Genomic DNA, 20,223 nt, shown 5'->3' on the forward strand with positions numbered 1-20,223 from the left:
GGCGTAATTTTCTGTTATCTGAGATTAGAAGCGTTTCTCTACCTGATGAATAATTTCCCCAATCCCTCTTGAAACACCCAATTCATCCTGACTCTTTATCATTCCGCAGTTTATCTGAATTGCATCCCGTCTAGGATCTTTAAGCGTTTTTCACGCGCATGATTACCCACATATGTTTGTAAGTTGCTTATTCATAGGGAGTGGAAGTCATCTTTCTTACGAGTTTATTACTCTAAACTCGTTACTTCATTGTGCACTTTACAAATAATTTTATAATTCGTCGAGTAACTTTAACACAATAAAAGAAAGAGATGCTTCATGAAAGCTGCACTGCGATAATACACTTTTATGCATTGTACAAACTTGCAGTGTTTTCAGCGATATATTCACAAAGTTGTGACAGAAAACACAAGACGTGAGAAGAAAATGCTCTAATTGGAATCATCTCTAGTTTGTAGTTCAGTTTTCTAGCGAGATTTCTAGGATTGATAAGATGATAAGACATCGCCACGCGGCCTTGGCACCTAGCTTTATCGATTGTTAGTTGAACCTGTCACTATTCAAATGCGGATAACAATAGATAAAGTGCTTTGGCAAATATAAGAATAGTTAAAAAAGGAATAAAGTCACGCGAATACATTATGGTGCAAATTGGAAAACTGGCCTCAAATCGAGTCGGGATAAGTTTAAGGGAGAAGGGCATTATTTAGCCGATGTATCTATTGTTACAAGCGCATAATAATTAACAATAGATCTAGGTTGTCACAGAGGATAGGTGGGTATTGTGACACAAGGTATACTTTGCACAGGTGGTAAGCGACAATGGTTAAAATTCACCAGAATGGAAGCGAACTGTTGAAACTCGGAAAAAAGCACCAATAAAAGCATAGCGTCGTTTAAATAATCCAATAATACTAGAAAAAATTGTATATAAATAGTGTTTTTGTAGCGAATGGAATTGCAAATACAAATTAAAACACTACATCACGTTTACCTCTTTTGCACAAATACAATCGAATTTTAAATCAGGACTGATTAATCGGTTTAATTTGTACGCATAGAAATCTGTTGCTTTGCAAAATTTTTAAATTGAGTTCTTTCACGGAAAATAAATTCTTTTTAAAGATTCTGACGAAGGTTTCATTAAGAAAAAGTCATTTACTTGCGACCCTAAATTACTACATGAATTACACTTAATTTATCACGACGTCAAATGCTTATGGGCAAAGATTTATCATTTTATTATAGACATATTATAAAGGCTATTTTTGTGTCATAAATGTGATATAATCTTTTCAAATGACTTTAAATAGTTTGTTTCTTTTTCGAACAATAAAGTGATTCGTACGGGTGGTTATCACAAGGCTCTGCTGTCAATTATTTATGTAATTTAGCGTACAGGACAATAAGATATTAAAAATGAATGAATTTTAAAACAGTCTCTTTTATAAACAAAGTTTAAAAAGTAGTTTCGTAAGGAGGCTGAAAATTCAAATATTTTTGAACTGCAACTAAGTCAGGTGTGGGGAGAAAAAATAATTTAAGATAAGACTTTCAAAATTGTATTGACAACAATAAAACACGCAAACACTAATAAAAAAATGTAATTAAACATTTTTGAAATTGAATTTTGAAAGCTTAAAATCGAAACTTGGAAAAATGAGTAATATTGCTCTGAGCATCATTGGAACGCTTTCATTGTTATTTATTTATTGAAATGGTAATGTACATTACCAGTGTTTACCTTATTAATGAGTTTATTAATTAATGAATCGAAACCCGTAATAAGCTACATAAAGAATAATAAATATTTAGTGACAAAGTTATAAATAAATAAGACTTGTTATCAAAGTAGTTTTGTAAAAATACGTTAATAAAACTTTTTTTCGTGAACATAGGAAACATGAATTTTAAACAATAAACTGGTGAGGCATTCGAGTTATTGTATCTACATTTATTCAAGTATGTTGTAATTGATAATAGTCTTATCAAGTTCTTCTTTGATGTGAAATGTACTCCAAGTTTACAGCGTGAGTTCATATTTCTTAACAAATCTTTTTCCGGGTCAGGGAGTAATTGTGCCAACTTTTGCCCATCTACAATATTAAAATAAAAGCAACAAACTGCTTGCATTGTTTTACAATTCATTAAAACGCATTTACAAATTCAGATTTTTCATGAAAGTTGTTTTATTTCGACGTGAGCTTTTCATTTTGTCGATGCAGTCTAGTAATTCAGAATTTCCAATTTAACTCTTAGCTTTTACAACTACATTCCCCCAGTTTTAACATGTCACAAGCATTACATATGCAAATTTGAAATATGTATCTTTTATGGGAGAACGTCACAATTGCACAAGACTAATACGTTGCGGAGTTTCACTATTACGGGAAAAAACTATTAGATTTTATACTGACACGATGATGGGTTTCATCGTCGTAAAAAAAAATATAAAATATTTACTATGGGTGCTGTGATCAGTCTCAAATTCCGTGCCATTTGTCAGGGATAAAGAAAGAAAAAATGGGTTCGGTGGTGTGTCGAGAAAAATTATACTTTGAAGAAAATTATTTGAAATAATCGATGGAAACATCGCAGATTTATCATTTTCTTTTTCCAACTTTTCTATTTGGTAGATTTCCTATGAATTTCTTGATTCAATTAGATTAATATTTGAAAGTTTAAAACGATTTTTCTTGGCTTTTGTGAATCCAGTAACAAAGAGAGCAATTTTTCTAATATAAAGCGGTGGACAGGTTATTACGACGTATTTCCTCTGACTTCCGCTGGACAGATCGATCAACTATAATAATAATTGTTTTTTGTTATTTTGCAGAAAATTCACTACAAGCTCCAAGATTCACGACATCGTCGGCTAGTAGTAGTATTATTAGATTAGGAACGACAAAAATTATCCAGTGCCAAGCTTTTGGTGAGTACTTTTTCGATATTTGCTCTGAAAAATCTACTGTTTGTCTTATGAAATTTTCATTGCGTTCGTCGTTGGGGTTATAAATGTTTGTTACAGAAGCTTTTGCAATAAAGCTCATCTTTTACAGCACATATTTGCCGGGACATAATTTTTAAAATTCAACAACTAGCCCGCATTTGCCGTAATGGTGCCCTGAACTAATCCTGAAAACTTTATCGTTACATGAAATTGCGTCGGTACCGGCAATTTATAAAAGGTTAAAAGCTCCTATTCATGCAGCGCTGTACTCATTTACACTGACTCTATACGTATACTTTTTTTCTTTGTCGCTTTATGCGGCGACGTTATAAAATATATGTGGGTTAAAGAGAAAAAGCGCTTTCAATATAGGGATTAAAAAAACAAAAGCAAAATGATGTAAATATAGTCAAATGTAAAAGTTAGACAGGTGTAAGTTTCAGGCAAGTTCTTCCACAAAGATTGATTGGCGTTCGATGCAAATACTTATTTATTCTTTTTCTGAACGTTTCGATGCCGAGTTTAGGCAAATTTTAAATGAATTTTGGCCGTTTGGGACGCCAACACCAATTCGAAACAAGTTGGGAGTACAAGTCGGGGACGACCGCGTTCTCCAAAAGTCGATAAAATAATTTTGTTTCAACTAATCTGTTAATTTTTTATTTAAAGCATTTTATTGATTATTACGTTATTGAGAGATTCTAATTGGTAATGTTTTCCCCCAACTGTCTTTGTTAAACAACAATTATCCTTATTATTATTTTGCATGTCGGTTTCCATTAAATTTTCAAATCCAATTGGTGACAAATGATTCTTTATTGAAATGTTTCCAGAAAAATGTATGTATCTAATTTCCTTTTATTTTTCATGTGAAACAAATCTCTTTTGTTCTTTGTGGTATATAAATAATTTAAAGAACCTATTGATTCTAGGAAAAATCAAATACATTGTTTAACAAATATTGCGTTTGAATTACATTTTGTACAAAATGTATTTATGCAAAAAGTTTTGTGTCGGTTTATTTATTATGTTATAGTGTTGGTACATACCTATAATTTTGAATGTAATTTTATAGTTGTTTAAAAAATGCTGTAAATTGAACAAATGTTTTTTTTTGGATCATTTTTTACTCTACCCCGTCATAGTTTGTTATCAAACGTGGTTACAATTTTTTATTTATTCTAACAAAACAAAAAACAGTTGAAATTAATAATTTATACGTAAAGTTCAAAGTGAAATTTTAAAATGAGCCTACACTTGGTTATTTGAATTGTTCATTATAAATACAATTTCAAAAAAAATATATTTTTTACTACCTGCATCATAATCCTAAATTAAAACACGCTGCAGCGTGCGTAATTTGGCCTTTATAGCACGCTGAATTTTAAAGTTGTCTAGGTAACAAGAAATAGAAATACGAAAACGATTCACAAACAACCTTTTATTGTGTAAATTCACATTTTTTCAATGCTCATAAAAGATAGTAAATGGGCAGGTATAATAAAAAATAGCGTATAACATTCGTTTACAAGCGCCTTTAAAACACTTACGACGTTAAAAGCATTACGCTGACGCGTCGTGCTCTTAAACCCGTCGTGCGTATTTTAAAGGCTTGCTTATAAACTAGTATTATAATATACTATTATTTTTGACACTGTCAAAATTTACGGTTTTTCTCCCGTGTAAGGAAGTTTTGACAACTGTGTTTGGTATTTCTTAATACAAAACATCAGATTATTTTTAACAGATTTAAAGCAAGCCTTGTTGAGTCTTATTACTCTTATTCGAAGAATAAAATGTTGTATTCAATTCGTTTTAGTGTAAATCGGACGTTTTATTCCAGTGGATGAAAGTCCACTCGGTGAAATAATGCGTCCGATTTACACTCAAACTCGTAGAATAAATTACTAAGAGGAGTCTATTTACTCTTAACTATATTTTTTTGAATCTCGTCTAATTATAGGTACCTACGAATTAAGCGTGGTAGAAAATGGTACATTTTTCGATACGTACCTACCTTATAATTTTCGATAATTACTCTCAAAAAATCGGTAACATCTTTTCTGTAGTTACTCTTTTTATGTATTACAATTTCCTTGAACATATTTAAATACTAAACATTGATCGCAATGCGACAATTACTTTGAAAGTGGAAACTTTTCCATAAGGCGATGAAGATGAAAAAGAAAATTGGGTAAACTTTTAAAAACGATGAAAACATTGTTCAATTTGGAAATTTATTGTGACAGTTCAGCAGTGTTCAGAGATTAGAAAATGTTTTTCTTTAATTAGCGATGCAACAGCTGATTTATTTAAATTAAAATTACTATTAAGGGGTGCGACAGGAAAAGGTTTTAATACAGGAAGGGCGATTTTTTTGACAGGAAGGGAAGTGTCTCGCTTTACATGTGGGAATTTTTTGCACCATCATTTAATTTTGGTGTTATAAAATGAAGTACGAAGCAAATCAATATAGTGCATCAACGTTCTGGTTTATTAAAGAGTGATAACAACGTTGTAATTAAGCAATCAAAAACAATATGATATTAATATAAATGAAAAACTAAAAATAAAATCGTTTCAATTTTTGTTTTAAAAATGTGATCTTTGATGTTATGGCATTCTTATTTTTAAAACTGAACGTGGGTTGCACAAAGTTTTAATTTATTAAAAAACTGACAGTTATTAAATTCTACAAGCAGATATAAATCTACATGGGAAATTCGCCCTGCACTGTATTTTCACTCGTAACTTACTGTTATTCATAATAAGTACGGAAAATTTGGCCCTAATAGTGTCTAAGATTGTAGATAATTTTATAATTAGGATTTTATTGTTTAACTAACAATGAAAGCAGATTAAATCTTATGAAATTTGTAGACAAAACCGCTACAGTGTGATGCGTTTCTAACAAGCAGCCATAAAAGAAACCTTCCAACTGTCGTCCTTCCGTCTTATTTTTTTATTTTTTTATTTGGATGGTTAATATCACCTGGAATTTAATAAGCATTTAAGATAACTAACAAAATTCCTGCATTCGAAAAACTTTCCGTATTATTTAATTTTTTTGCCCTTGGTAGCAAAATTGTAGATATTGCACTTCCAATACCTCTCGGGCGTAAACATACCATTTCTGTAATCATGCGTTAATGACAATAAAATCTGCGAGACGCAATGAGGCGTCGAATATCGAACGCAACCGTTAAAGTAATTGCCGTGATAGGAAGTCTCTTTGATTTCCTGTTTGGTCTCCGAAGTACGTAATTTAACGGCTTCGAAAACGAAAACTTATTAACTTCTCCTTGAGGACGGTTTCCAGTCGTACCATTTCTGTGGAATCGACGACAGTCCCCAACGATATTATTAAAATCTAAATGTTTGCACTTGTCTTATAAACATAATTTAAATAATCGTCGTAATACAGACGGGGACGGTTTCGTCATGTAAATATTTGAACGTCTGATGTAGTTCTTGTAGAAACACCCAGCTCGTGATCTGTTACACTGCCGAAGATAGAACACGGGAAGAAAGATGTGTTTACACATATGGAGATTTTAATTAAAAGGATTTTTCTTTGACTGGCATATTATAACGATAATATTTATAATAAGTTGCTATAAATAGACGATTTTATTGGACTTGGTTAATAATGCGCCAAATCGATATTGTAAATTCTTGGTATAGTTATTAGTGTTTTAGTTAAATTAGGAAAGCGAGTAATGATGTTATAAATAAATCTACTGTTAAATTTAATTTCGTCTGTCACTTTATCAAACTTACCGAGGTAATTATTTCCGAAATGGATCAATAATTCCATATAATTACTACGCTAATCTCGTAAAGAATTGGTTGAGAGTTCCACGCCGAATTATTTTTCTAAATTGTTTTTTTTTTTTTTTTGGAAAAACTATTGTTGGGTCGTATCTGTGCACTGTGCAAGAAACGGAAATTGCAGCTGTTGTTGGATTCAAAGGAAATTATTCTGCCAATTAGACTACGAGAGACCGTTGTATTGAAAATAAAATGAATTAGAGACTAAAACAGCCGATAATTGCGTATTTTCAATCAGATTACAGTTGCACAGAATTGAAATTAATAATTTCAACTGTTCAACAGTGTTGAAAAAACATGTATTATTACGCCACAAACACGTCAATGTGCAAGACGTTAAAAGTTGAGAGGTTTGGGACTGGAAACGGTCTCGTGGGAGCTCACGCGACTTGGAGGAAGTGCAGACGAATGATAAAATTATATTTTCTCGTTGAGTACTTTATTAGACAGTACTGGATATGTACATTTTTCTTGCTCTTGCTCGACAAATTCTAGGTTATAAAAATATCACGTTTGGAATGATTTTTATAGAATAACTAAACTAACTAAAGACCCTTATTACCAACTTCCTTTAAGTTTCATGTTTCCTCTGTCTTTTGGTGGAAATTGAGGGACAAGTAATAACAGAATCAAAAGCTTACTTACTTTTTTTTGTTATTTGAAAAATAAATTTGTCTGGAGCCAAATGCAATGTTTCACTTTTGCATCTAACCGGAGGAAAAGTGCATAAGTGCTAAAAAATTTATAAAACCATACATTTCTCTCCTTTGGGACAAAAGTAAGCTCTCAAAACAGATTTTTCCTGTCTGGAAATGATGGCTTACGTTACTACACAAAAAAAATAGGACAGAGAAGGAATCAATGTTGTTAAAAGAATATAAAGTTGCTTGAATATTTTAGCTAAATCTTTTATCCTGTTTACCGTGTTAAAAAATATTTTTTTAATATGCTATTGAATAAAATGTATTGAATTAATGACTTAATTAACTCAGCTTCTAGCGATTTTTTTTTCAATGCTGTGTTTGTGTCTAGGTTGTTTTTTCCCGTAAAACAAATTTGAAGTTTTATAACTTTTAGACAAGATTGAAATGTATTTCGTAAAATAATAAGTAATAAAATCAGTACAAATTCTAAGTTTTGTATAGGATTTTTCTTTCTCTCGTTGCTACATGTATCTTTATTTTTATTTATTTATGCGGAAATAAAATCTATGATTTATTTTTGATTTTGTTCGGTGTTTAAAAACCTTACAATACCTGCAAAAGTTGACCGAACTATTTTCTATAAAAAATAATTCCTAAACCATCAGAAATGTTTGTATTTTGTTGTATTTTTTGTGGCTAATTAACTTTGCTGTCATTATGAATATAACTTTTGATTTCTTTTGTAAATAAATTTGTACTTAGATCAACTTCCTAACTCTGTAAATATTTTTGTTTGTATTTTATTAATACAGTTTCCGAAAATATACTTGTCTTATTAAAATTGATTAATTGATTTTCTTTTATATTTCCGGACCCGGATCTATCCACGTGTCGTCAGGAAATGAATAATCCAAAAAATATCATAATTACAACAGCTGTTGTACACATTTAATCCAGTATATTTATTATTATTGTTAAGTTAATTGTGACTTTATTTATGAACTTGTCCCTATCTAATAAATAGTAAACAAACCCGAATCTTCAGGTGGGCAACTATTTACCTGTCATCTCTCGAATTCTTTTCATTCATTCTTCCCCCTAATCCCCCATAAAGCCACTTACCCAATGAAGGTATTAAAAAATCCTGATTTATGAATTTTTGAAGACAGTGAATATCTATCCTCCAAGCCTGAAATATCAACAAAAGGATGTTCACTCGAGCTTATCAAGTTACTGAAGCAGTACACTTTCCTTGGGTCTTTTTCAGAGTCATTGGTGCACCGCATTACACATAATATAACGGTCAAGTCGGTCGTTACACTTAACTAATTTTAAAATAAAACTTTTGGGTTTTAAATATCGACGCTTGATTATTTTTATTGAATCAGAATGGATGTTTTAAGAAGAGAATGGGAGGTAAGACGAGACCACTTGAATATGCAATTAAATCTTATCCGCTTTTTTAATTTGAAGCGAACACAATTAAACGTCGTGGTATTATGAATTCATACATTCTTTGTTTATCTTACAACATCTGGACAATGAGCATTCTTCTATTGCGTGCAGGTATAATTAGGAGCCTTCCTGTCGCTTTGCAGCCACTCAGACGTAATTTTTCGATTGCTAGAGACATTTTGCGTTAATTACGCGTTTGATAAAGCGGAACAAAATTAAAATCGGAGGCAATTAGCTCATTTCTTGGCCTGGGAAACCGTATATGTGGAAAGTAACTCAATATTTCCGTGATTATGGCTGCCGTTCTTCACTCGATACTTGTGTTACCAATAAAATTTCGAAAAAATTTTCACGGAACATCACCGGAATCGATCTTCACGCACTTGTGTCAACTTGTTGTCCGGATTTATGTGCCGTACTAATTATTCACTTTGACTAATCTGGAGTAATCACATTGCGTTAGTGGGACATGTCTCCATTGAACTTGGCCCATTAATAATAATAATAATAATAATAACAGGTAACAACCAATTTGAATAAATCAAATTTACATTAATGAAGCCAATGCATTAACAATTTTGGCCGTGTCCGAAGGGTTTATGACCGTGATCTTAGACGCACATTATGCCAAAGGTGTGCTGAAATAGTAATAATAAGAACGCCCTTGCCCCATCTAATATTTAAAGATTTCACTGTTCAATTTGCTTCACTCTTAGTCTCAACGAAGAGTTAAATTTTAAAGAGTCACTCGGTAATTTAATTCCTGCAGAACATAATAACAAAACTTTTAAAATAAAATTGGCTAGCTAATTTCGTCCGTCGTGTGTAATATAAAACTTTCGGGTAACCCACCCGAGAAGTCCTGCAAAATTCAATTTTAATTGTTGGAGTTCATATTTTAGAAAAATACACAACATTTCTTACATGCACTAATACAGGGTGAATCAAGTTATACCACTGGCAATACCAGCTTTAACTAAGTAGCCATAAATTGAAAAAAAAAAAACAAATAAGTTGTTGCACTGCTTCAGACTTGGAATTTTTGTGAGGTAAATGAATTAAAACTTGACTCACCCTATACCTATTTGCAAGATTAAAAAAAATGTGAATTCATGATCGTGTTTTGAATAGTTTATTTTTCATTTTGTGTCGTAAGTAAATATTTCTATTTTTAAAAAGTTTTTGATTTCTCAATTTTCATAGTTTGCGCTAATGTGGAGCTTAAAATGAAAACAATCTATGAATTTAAAAAGTATGGCATATTACCATCTACACGGTGATCAAAAAATGACGGATAACCTCAATGATGCATTCTTGGAAAAGCTTTGGAGAGAACCGTGAAAAATGTTGAAAAAAATATCCTGTCTCATTTTTTTGAGCTATGATGAATTATGAATCTTAATGAGCTGGCACAACGTTGTAATGAAGCAGCAAAAATAATGAAAGTGTATAGCGAACAATTAAGGTTATATCTGTTTTTCAAAAATCCAAAACAAAATGACATTGTTTATTTATTTATTATTTATCCAATGTTGTCAGATATAATTTTAGGAAAATTAAACCTAACTTTTTTAAAATAAAAAATTACTTGTCCAAGTCTTAAATTTTAATAAATTTTTACTGCTGTTAACAATGAAATAATTCTCTATGTTTTAGAAAAGGTAACAAATTAACATAGACCAGAATAAATTATAAAATTTATTCGTCAACTTTGAAGCTATTCTAAAACTTTGGTTTACAGAATTTTTTCATTATTTTTTTGTAATTTTTTAGAAATTTTACCAGTAGAAACCAACGAGCTTATCCGTCATTTTTTGATCAACTTTTATTATTTAAATAATTTAAGAGAATTAAGTTTGTTGTATGTAAAAACACTATACATTATTATTTAATAACTTTTACGTATTTCGCCAAAGAAGCTGGTATCATCACGACAAAGAAATGTTTTTATTAAGTGAAATATGTACATATTTTAAAGAAAAATTCGGAAAATTAATATAATAGTTTTTTTTGTTTTGGGGTAAAAAATTAATGTAATAAGACTTAATTAGAATACATTGTCATATATCGTAAAATGTTTTAAATAATATTGATTTTTTCGGATGGAAGTAAAACTTGATTCACCCTATATAAAGTGCATTCGTATTTTTTAAACATCACATAAAATACTAAAACTCACATTTATGATTGTTTTTTATTTTTGTATAGTATCGAAACGTTTCAAGTAATGTTTTTGTCAATTATACAGTGAGATAACATGAAGAAAAAACATTTGTTGATATTTTTTCGTAATTTTTGGAGAGGTCGTAAAGCATTCCCCATGTAGATGGCTCTTCTATAAATCGCGGATTTAGGAAACACTCGTTTGAATTTATTTTCGTAAATAGAAACAAACTGGGAATGTTTGCCGTTGCAACAAATAGCCTCTACACTAAAATTTACTAGCATGAATCCGGTGCAAATATAAACTTAATCGATTCTGGATATCGTCGGTTTATAGTTTAATAAAGCCGACATTAACATAGTCGCAAACCCGTACAAAAAGCGAGTTATTGTCAATCTATCATTTTTAGGAATTGGCGTTGCACCTGCGTCAACAATACAAATATTTCACTTTTGCAAGTTATTTGAGAAATATGTGGTGGAAATCGGCACGAACACCACATAAAATACGGGTTTAAGTTACTTAAAATATATGCGTTTTTCCAATTTTCAGGTAATCCCTCGCCGCAATTTAGGTGGCTGAAAGACTGGGTGCCAATAACTGAATTTTCAACTGATGCTTACTACAAAATCATCTCCGCTAGTCATAAGGATGAAGGCAGCTACAGGTGTATAGCAGCCAACAAAATCGGCTCAATACTCAGCGAGGAAATGAAGATTCTCGTAGCGTGTAAGTGCAGAAGTTGCATGATAGCTTTAGGGAGTAGATTATTAACTGACACTGTTATAAAACCATCATTACGTATTACAAAAAATTTGGCCTCAACTAAATAGTTTTGTGTAGAAAAGTGGGCGTTAATGTCTAGGGACGTATCCTCGTAGAAGAATGAACAGACTTGGTGAGCTTGGACATGCACGAGTGAAAGAAAGATCTACAGACCGCAAAAGCCCCATTTTTATGTCTTGGTCTGTCATCTTCTTAGAATTGTTCGAAATGGAATCAAGTAGCTCTTTTGTTACAAATCTCGCTATTGTCCGAAAGCTCACAATGTGTGTAAGAGGATAAGGTGATAACGTTGTAATTTAGACTTTTCTTTCGAATGTCACACCTTACACCAGGATTAGAATTATAATGTCAGCACCTTTTACAATTATATAATCGACGTCGCCTCTCTAGTTTAAAAACAAAGCGTGGCTAATTAATATTGTAAACCAATCATTCTTTGGCAATTACAATATTCGCAATTTTACTTTCATCAATTTTTTTTATCGAGCTTAGAGACAAAAATTATTTACCTTGAATAAAGTAAAATTTACTTTGTTCATGCTTTGTACAATACATACAACATAATGTCGAATAAATTACAGTAATTATGAACGTTTATCTGGCAGTTACTACTGACAGTTGTTTTTCTTTATTGTCGGTTATTTTCATTTTTTGTAGAGCTCGAGTTTGATTTATGTCTGATATTCTAGATATATACAGGATGATTTTTTTTAAAACGAGCCATCTTGGATATCTCCAAAAAATAGAAATTAGAAAATGTCAGGTAAATTTTTATTTAGTGTATGTCAGTTTAATTTTAGTTTAAAAATAAACCTTCAACTTTGTTTTGTGCATTTCATACTACATACATTAGTATTATGTACCTACCCGTAATTGAGCTTATAAAAAACAATCGAAACACAAAAAAATACACAGCCGAATTTCTGATCAAAATAAATACCTTTCATTTGAAGTATCACAAAAGGGTTGGTGCATTTAAAATTTTATTTTGTACTCAATGTTAAAGAGTGCTTTTATGAACTAACTTCATTAGATAAAGTAGTCTTTTATCGTCTAGTGAAATAAGGTATTTTTTATCTACTGTTTAAATTCTTTATTAATAACTTACACAAAAATACATACTTAAACTAGTAAAGAAAGGAACTATATAGAAGAACCATCAATACCAGTGTGAAGATGGATGGTGCAGTGTTCAGTATGTCCAATTTTTATAAAAACAAATTTTAAAAAATGACACAAGAAATTCTGGTAGGTGAGTACAAAATAAAACAAAATATTATACACGATGATAAAGATTGTTTATCTACTCGTGAAAAAAGACTACTCGTGACTTCGTCACTCGTAAGCCTTTTCACTCGTAGATTTCATTTTTTTATCGTCTTGTATAATGGCATAATAAATAACTATTGAAAGGATTGTCTGTATTACCAAAGGGGTAAGTACTACAAATTTTGAAAGTAGACTAAAAGGTATTTCCCTGCAAATATTACCTATTTTAGGATTTTTCAATTTTTGTTTATTTTCTGATAAAAACAGGGTGGCTCGTTTTAAAAAATTCACCCTATATATAACTTGTGGCATAGCTATCGCCACACTGGCAACTTAGCAGCTGCGTTTTTTTGAGGTGAAATAGGTCAGAAACATCTAATTTCTGTGTAAAAACCTATCTTAGATCTAAACCCTTCTGACAATTTTTTTGCCAGAATTTTTTACTATTTCATACAGAAAAAAAAAAAATAGTGCCACAGAAGTGGCGATAGCTATTGCACGAGATATAACTAACTAAATCGATCATAGGTTTTTGATTTTAACGCTTTTCGTTGCTTTTTGTAGGAAACCATTTCATTTTACTTCGTTATTTCCGTAAGTGGCAATCTCATTTAATCTCAATGATCAAACTCGGGAGTTCATTGCCTTTTGAAACAGCTTTATTTCAGGATTAAAGTATTTAAATTATTAGTTGTAAAGAGGGAAGTATGCAATACCGTTGAAGAATTTGTATGATTTTACGCAAATTAAAAAGCTAGTGCTAGAATGTTGTGGATTATTCAGTTTTACTGAAAATGTGTGGCTGCGGCTGCCCTAATAAGACGCGATGAATATTTAATTTAATTTATAAATAAATGATAATTGTTACACTTTTAGAATCGAGTTTGTGAGTTATGATTTATTATTTACTGTTAATTTCCACCAACAAAATTTTAAATGATGAATTGTTTTTTTATTTTTTTTATAATGATTATTTTAATAATTTGAAAAATAATTCATTGTAACATAATAAAATAATAATAAAATTGTCGTCGTTCTTATGAAGTTTGTGATGACGGTTTATAAAGTTTATTTACTAAAAAACAGTGCATTGAGGTTACATTTTTAGGAGCCTTTACGCTACTGTACTCAGTTGATAGCTGTTTAAATATACAAAAAAAAAGATTTTACTATGTTTATTTTATCTCTTCTCTAGTGCTGTATTTCTTGCGTTTGAGTTTGTTGGGTTTTTTCCACAGACATGAAGGTTTTCGAAGATCAGACTGAAAAGAGCGAGTCCGTCGTCGAAGGGCAAGCTGCAATTTTAAATCTTCCGGAAATCGAGTCGAAACCTAAGCCTGAAGTGACCTGGCATACCGAAAGCGGACAATTACCATACGCTCAAAAATACGCCAAATCGAAATCCAACCAACTTATCATCCTATCCACGGATAAATCTGACCAGAAAGCTTACAGGGCGCGTGCAATAAACACTCAAGAAGGTAAAGAAGAAAACAGCGCATTTATAAGACTGAACGTGCAAGAATCAACCGATCATAAAGAAATTGCACCTCAAATTATTGTTCCTCCCGAAGACGTGAAAATTGTCAGAGGGACAGCTCAGACGACTTTAGACTGCATCGCTAATGCCAGACCGTTGCACGAATTGGAGACGTTGTGGTTTAAGGATGATATTTTGATAGAGAATGGGGGCATGTATTCCTTGAACGATATTTGGAATAGGAGTTTGACGTTGATTTCGGTTAACACGACCCATAGTGGGCAATATGAATGTCATGTTAGGCTGAGATCGGAACGGTTTGATACCGTCACAGCCAAAGCAATTGTTACTGTACTTGAAAAACCGAGATTTGTGAGTGCCACAAGGGCCGAAACGTTAGGGGAGTACGGGACACCTATTAGCCTACCATGTGATGTGGTCGGAATACCCAAACCCAACGTCACTTGGTATAAAAACAGCGAAGAGATTGATCTGACTGACAAGAGGTAAGTGTAATAAAAAAAATGTTTCCTCAATTACGTAGTTATTACATGATGTCGTATTTTTATTATCGTAGACATTAATAGAGCTCTAAAAAGTCACTTTATGATCCTTGTGTATTTCTATGAAATAAGTACGTCTTGTTTTTGTTGAAATAACATCACATTAATGTATGCTATTATCAATGTTTCATACCCTGTGAAAATATGTTTTATGCTGGATGTTTTATTATTTTAATAAAAAAAAAATGGAAAATGAGGTAAATTTGTGAATATTCCCAAGTGGAAATGACAACATTGTATTTTTATTCTTTAATGAAAGTCCGAATTTTTTTTATATTACACCAACATTCCACATTACCCGAAATTAAAAAGTGTGTGAAAACAATGTGTTTATGAAACCTTTGAAAATATTGTAATGGATTTTTGCTCAAGGCGAAAAAGTTTTTTTCCTATTAAATCCATCGCATTTAGTTAAACTCGATCAAGTCAAAAGAAATGTTTCATGTAATTTTCAAATATTTAGTATTGAAAACGTATTCGTATTGTTCTTCTACGCTGATTTTTGTTGGTCAAAATAATGCATCTTAAGTAATGAATATTACAATTTTATCTAATGCCTAAACTAAAAATTTAGAATCTGAAAAAACTGTTTAATAAATTTGATTCATTTTAGTTTTTAGAAATTGTGAGATCGACAATACATATACAGTGTAACAAAGGTTTTCAAAAAGTAATTGGGAATAAAGCAAATAATTATATATTTAAAAAAAATGTTCATAATAATTTATTTAAATTTTCATTTTAACATTGTTGATTGTTGTTTTATTTCTGTAAATAATACGTCAGTTGGTAATCCTTTCATATAAAATATCCACAATTTTGTTTGTCACATTTTACATATTTGTATATTTTGATTAAATTATATTGCATTACTCAAAATCGATAATATTTTCTATACATACAGAAACGTTTCTTGTTAATTAGCCTAACGATTACCGTAACCATGTTTTAAGTCTCATACAAAAAAGCTAAATTTCAATTCTCTCATTTTCCTAATAAAAAAATCATAAATCATGTTACACAAAACGGCTTTTGTCTATTAATTTTCCACCTTTTTATTCGAAAATTTTGCTTTTCAGGTATGTCCTCGAAGAAGACAATTCATTACGTATTAAAAAGCTGTTAATAAATGACAGCGGCATGTTTCAATGTTTTGCCAAAAGTGAAGCGGGGGAAAGTTCAATTTCGACCTGGTTGAAGGTGAAAAGTAAGTATTGACATTGATGAAACCCAAATCCAAAATAAAATTTTTCACCACTATCATGCAGAACGGAGAAAAGTGAGAAGTTTATCGGCTAGATATGTCAGGTTGAGAAGTCCCGGCGAACGCCATAGCAAAAAGAATTTTGTTTTTATGACACAATGTAAGGGCAACAAAATTGGAATGCCGACACATTGCACTTGTAGTTTGAAGTTTTGTGGCATTGTACTGTTTGCACTTTTATTTTATTTTTTGATTTGTAAAGCATGAAGTGGTTTTTTTTCTTTTGTACAAACGTTTTAGAGGTTCTGAGATAACAAATGTGTTGTAGCTGCTGGTCCCGTGATGGAATTAGGTCCACAAAATGTAACAGTTCTTGATGGTAAAGATGCAACTTTAGCTTGTCGAGCTGTGGGAGCCCCAACACCTAATGTTACCTGGATTTATAAAGGTAATGCTATTTTTTTAATAGTAAAAAAATTGAGGCTTTTGTAACAAATAACGCCTTTTGCATGGTTGTGTGCATTACTAATGTTTTCAGGCGAACTTATTGAAACTTCAAGTAGAGTCCAAATTCTCGACACTGGAGACTTACTAATAGTTGCTGTTAAAGAATCAGATGTTGGAATGTACACTTGTATAAGAGCCAATGAAGCTGGCGAAGTCCGAGGTTCTGCACATTTGGGAGTTTTGGGTCAGTAAAAATGCCTTGCATGTTTTGCGTCCCAAAATTCAAAATTTTCACCGGTTTTAACTACGTTTCTATTTATTTACAGTTCGTACTCAAATAATTCAACCTCCGGTTGATACGCGAGTCCTCCTCGGTCACACAGCGACCCTCCAGTGTAAAATCTCTTCCGATCCTGCTGTCCCTTTCGAGTTGCGTTGGTACAAAAATAAACAGTGCGTAATTCTTCGTTGTTTTAACTCGATTTTATTTTTTATTTTTGTGTGTTTAGAGCTTTAAATCCGAAAGCGAGTTCAAGGATAAGTATTTTAAAGGATGGCACTTTGGAAATACAAGCAGTGCGAGCTGCTGATGTCGGTCTCTACACATGCTCGATTAAATCACCTGGTGGTAACGAAACTAGATCAGCTAAATTGAGCGTTATCGAACTACCATACGCCCCCACTAATGTTAAAGCAGAAAGACTGGATACGGCCTCGCAAAGGGCAGTTAATGTTAGTTGGATACCTGGATTCGATGGAAATAGTCCGATAAAACAGTTTATTATACAAAAAAGAGAGTTGCCCGAACTTGGTATGTATGCCTTTTTTCAATTCAGAGGAACGAACTATGTTTTTGTGTTTCATGGGATTGGTGGTTTAGGGGCTCATGCGCTTGGTTAGTAGGTTTAAGGGTTTTGCTTGGGCAATTGACAGTTTTTAATATCAATCTTTTTACATTTATGCATGATTTTTAAGCCTTTTAATCTTTTGACTTCTAGTTTAGCTTTAGGTAAAGTACAACATAAATATTTCATAAAAAAAAACGTGCCGTGTGTTTATTTGATACAAATAAATGTTATTTGGCAGATATGACTAATTTCTTTTGAGTAAGTAATTAAAATGCTGCTAAAATTAAGAATTACAGTGGAAAATTATAATAACTGTTCTAAGGTATATAAAACAAAAGTAATTTTCCATAAACTCGCCTCTTTTTAGACAGTTCAGTAAATGGAGTATTTCTATTTATACAAACTGTAGTAGTTCATTAAAAAAAAATTCAAACATTGTCTAATTCATTTTTCCTATTTTTTTTATTTTATGGTAATGGATTATTTCATTTTTCATTATTAAAATGCTTAATCAATAATCCTAATGTAATATCAGAAAAAGTTTTTTACTGAAGGGAACTTCCATTAACAACTTAAAAAAATCTTCACTATTTCACATTCTTTATAATATGATATTAATTTTATAAAAAGACAAATATCTTGTTTTTCATCAATTTTAGAAAATATAAAATTTTAAATTTGCATTTAAATCTTAATTTTTTTTTAGAACATAATTTCTACGATTGACAAAAATGTGTTTGAAGTAATTTTCCTTTAAGAGAAAAAAATATGTCTCTATAAGATAAAGTTTGAAAAACTAAATCTGAATCAGTTTGGACAAATGTTAAATTGTATTAATTATTATTTTGTTTAAAGTTAGGTAAATAAAGTTACAATTTAAAGATTCCTTTATTTTCGTAAATATTTAAACAAAATTGAAAATACTGTAAATCAAAAAGGCATTACAGCTAGAAAAATTGAACTCTTGTCTTTGTCTTTTTGTGTGTCTAGTGGAATTTTGTACCTATTACGATTATGTATCCTTGTATCCAGGTGGACGTATCCTTGTATCCAGGTGGACATAATGACTTTTGTATTAAATTCTGCCAAATATTTAATATCTGCAAAACTCACGGTATTAATTACTTGCTTACCTACTCTAAAGGTTTTCGAGTTGTGCAATTTTAATTTAATTATATTACGCAGTGTTTTTTCAATAACAATTCCCGAACTCAATTAAGAACCATGATATGGCCAAACTTCTTCTTTTCCGCACGACTAGGTCATAGCGAACACAAAAACATCGTTTGGAGCATGAGCATGTGGCTGGTGGTATTGTAAAACCAATTTGTTATTTTTATTGTAAATACTGATTGGTGCATGCTCATCAAAATGTTGATTTTTTTTATCTAACCCGACCTTTATGAAAAACAGCTTTATTTTGTTCCATTAGTTCCTCCGATTTCAGGCCCAATTCCAGATCCTTTACTCAATTGGGTAACTGAACTCAGTAATGTATCGGCCGATCAAAGGTGGATTTTATTAACAAATTTAAAAGCAGCAGCTGCATATCAATTCCGAGTTAGTGCCGTTAATAGTGTTGGAGAAGGAAGTCCGTCCGAACCTAGTAATCAAGTTATGTTACCTCAAGAAGGTTGGTAGTATGTTGTTTTATTTAAAAGTGTTACTTAAGTAAGCGATGACTATAAAACAGTTGTGATAAATGAAACGTACATTGTTTGTTGTATTAATTTTTATCGTGCAGGCAGCTCATATGAATTTCTATTTAAAGGTGGGATCAATGTTTTATGCATGTCGTCAGTTGTGTTACTGTCCGACTGTCTTTTTGTACATACACAATTTCTAAATCATTTTTTTTCACATCAAATATCTTAGACAACAGTTTATAGTTTATCCAATAATTGATAATTTTAGCCCCTTCTGGCCCCCCTGTTGGTTTCGTTGGTTCGGCCCGAAGTTCCTCTGAAATCATAACACAGTGGCAACCACCACTCGAAGAGCATCGCAACGGCCAAATACTCGGCTACATAATCAGATATAAATTATTCGGTTATACAAACAGTCCTTGGATCGTCCAAAACATAACCAACGAAGCACAAAGAAATTACTTAATTCAAGATTTAATAACTTGGAAAGATTATATCGTCCAAATCGCAGCCTACAACAATAAAGGTGTTGGTGTTTTTACTGAAGGTGCTCGGATTAAGACTAAAGAGGGCGTCCCTGAGGCACCTCCTATAATCCAGAAAGTGGTACCTCTTAACTCCACCACAATTCAAATCACGTGGAAACCCCCAGATCCGCAGAAAATCAACGGAATTAATCAAGGATATAAAATCCAAGCGTGGCAAACTGACAAAAACGGCGATTTATTCGAAGCTAAGATGATGACAGTCCATCCGAATTTGCTAGATCCAAATCAGGAACAAACGGCCCTCATGACAGGCTTGGAGAAATTCACGGATTACAACGTTACGGTCCTGTGCTTCACCGACCCTGGCGATGGCGAAATCAGCGAGTTTGTCTCAGTGAAAACACAAGAAGATGGTTGGTATTTATATTTGATCAAACAAAAATTAATT

The 20,223-nt window shown here is 31.7% G+C and overlaps 1 protein-coding gene across 5 annotated transcripts in view; it reads left to right on the top strand.

The window, feature by feature from the left end:
• Positions 1-20,223, top strand: part of LOC123015429 (protein sidekick) — a 60,230-nt gene that overhangs the window by 29,946 nt on the left and 10,061 nt on the right. Inside the window, exons 2-12 of one of the 5 annotated variants that reach the window (XM_044415141.1) lie at positions 2,837-2,932; positions 11,597-11,773; positions 14,338-15,085; positions 16,222-16,349; positions 16,411-16,506; positions 16,675-16,794; positions 16,885-17,037; positions 17,120-17,246; positions 17,303-17,604; positions 19,074-19,274; positions 19,556-20,188. In XM_044415141.1, the coding sequence (XP_044271076.1) occupies positions 2,837-2,932; positions 11,597-11,773; positions 14,338-15,085; positions 16,222-16,349; positions 16,411-16,506; positions 16,675-16,794; positions 16,885-17,037; positions 17,120-17,246; positions 17,303-17,604; positions 19,074-19,274; positions 19,556-20,188 (2,781 nt within the window). The remainder of the gene's footprint in view (positions 1-2,836; positions 2,933-11,596; positions 11,774-14,337; positions 15,086-16,221; positions 16,350-16,410; positions 16,507-16,674; positions 16,795-16,884; positions 17,038-17,119; positions 17,247-17,302; positions 17,605-19,073; positions 19,275-19,555; positions 20,189-20,223) is intronic. The other 4 variants (XM_044415144.1, XM_044415142.1, XM_044415143.1 and 1 more) reach the window with 4 other exon arrangements.

The sequence above is a fragment of the Tribolium madens genome, unplaced genomic scaffold (genome assembly GCF_015345945.1).
Source record: "Tribolium madens isolate multiple individuals breed KSU strain unplaced genomic scaffold, Tmad_KSU_1.1 Scaffold_19;HRSCAF=116;Tcas5.2_LG9, whole genome shotgun sequence".
Classification (NCBI taxonomy): Eukaryota; Metazoa; Arthropoda; class Insecta; order Coleoptera; family Tenebrionidae; genus Tribolium; species Tribolium madens.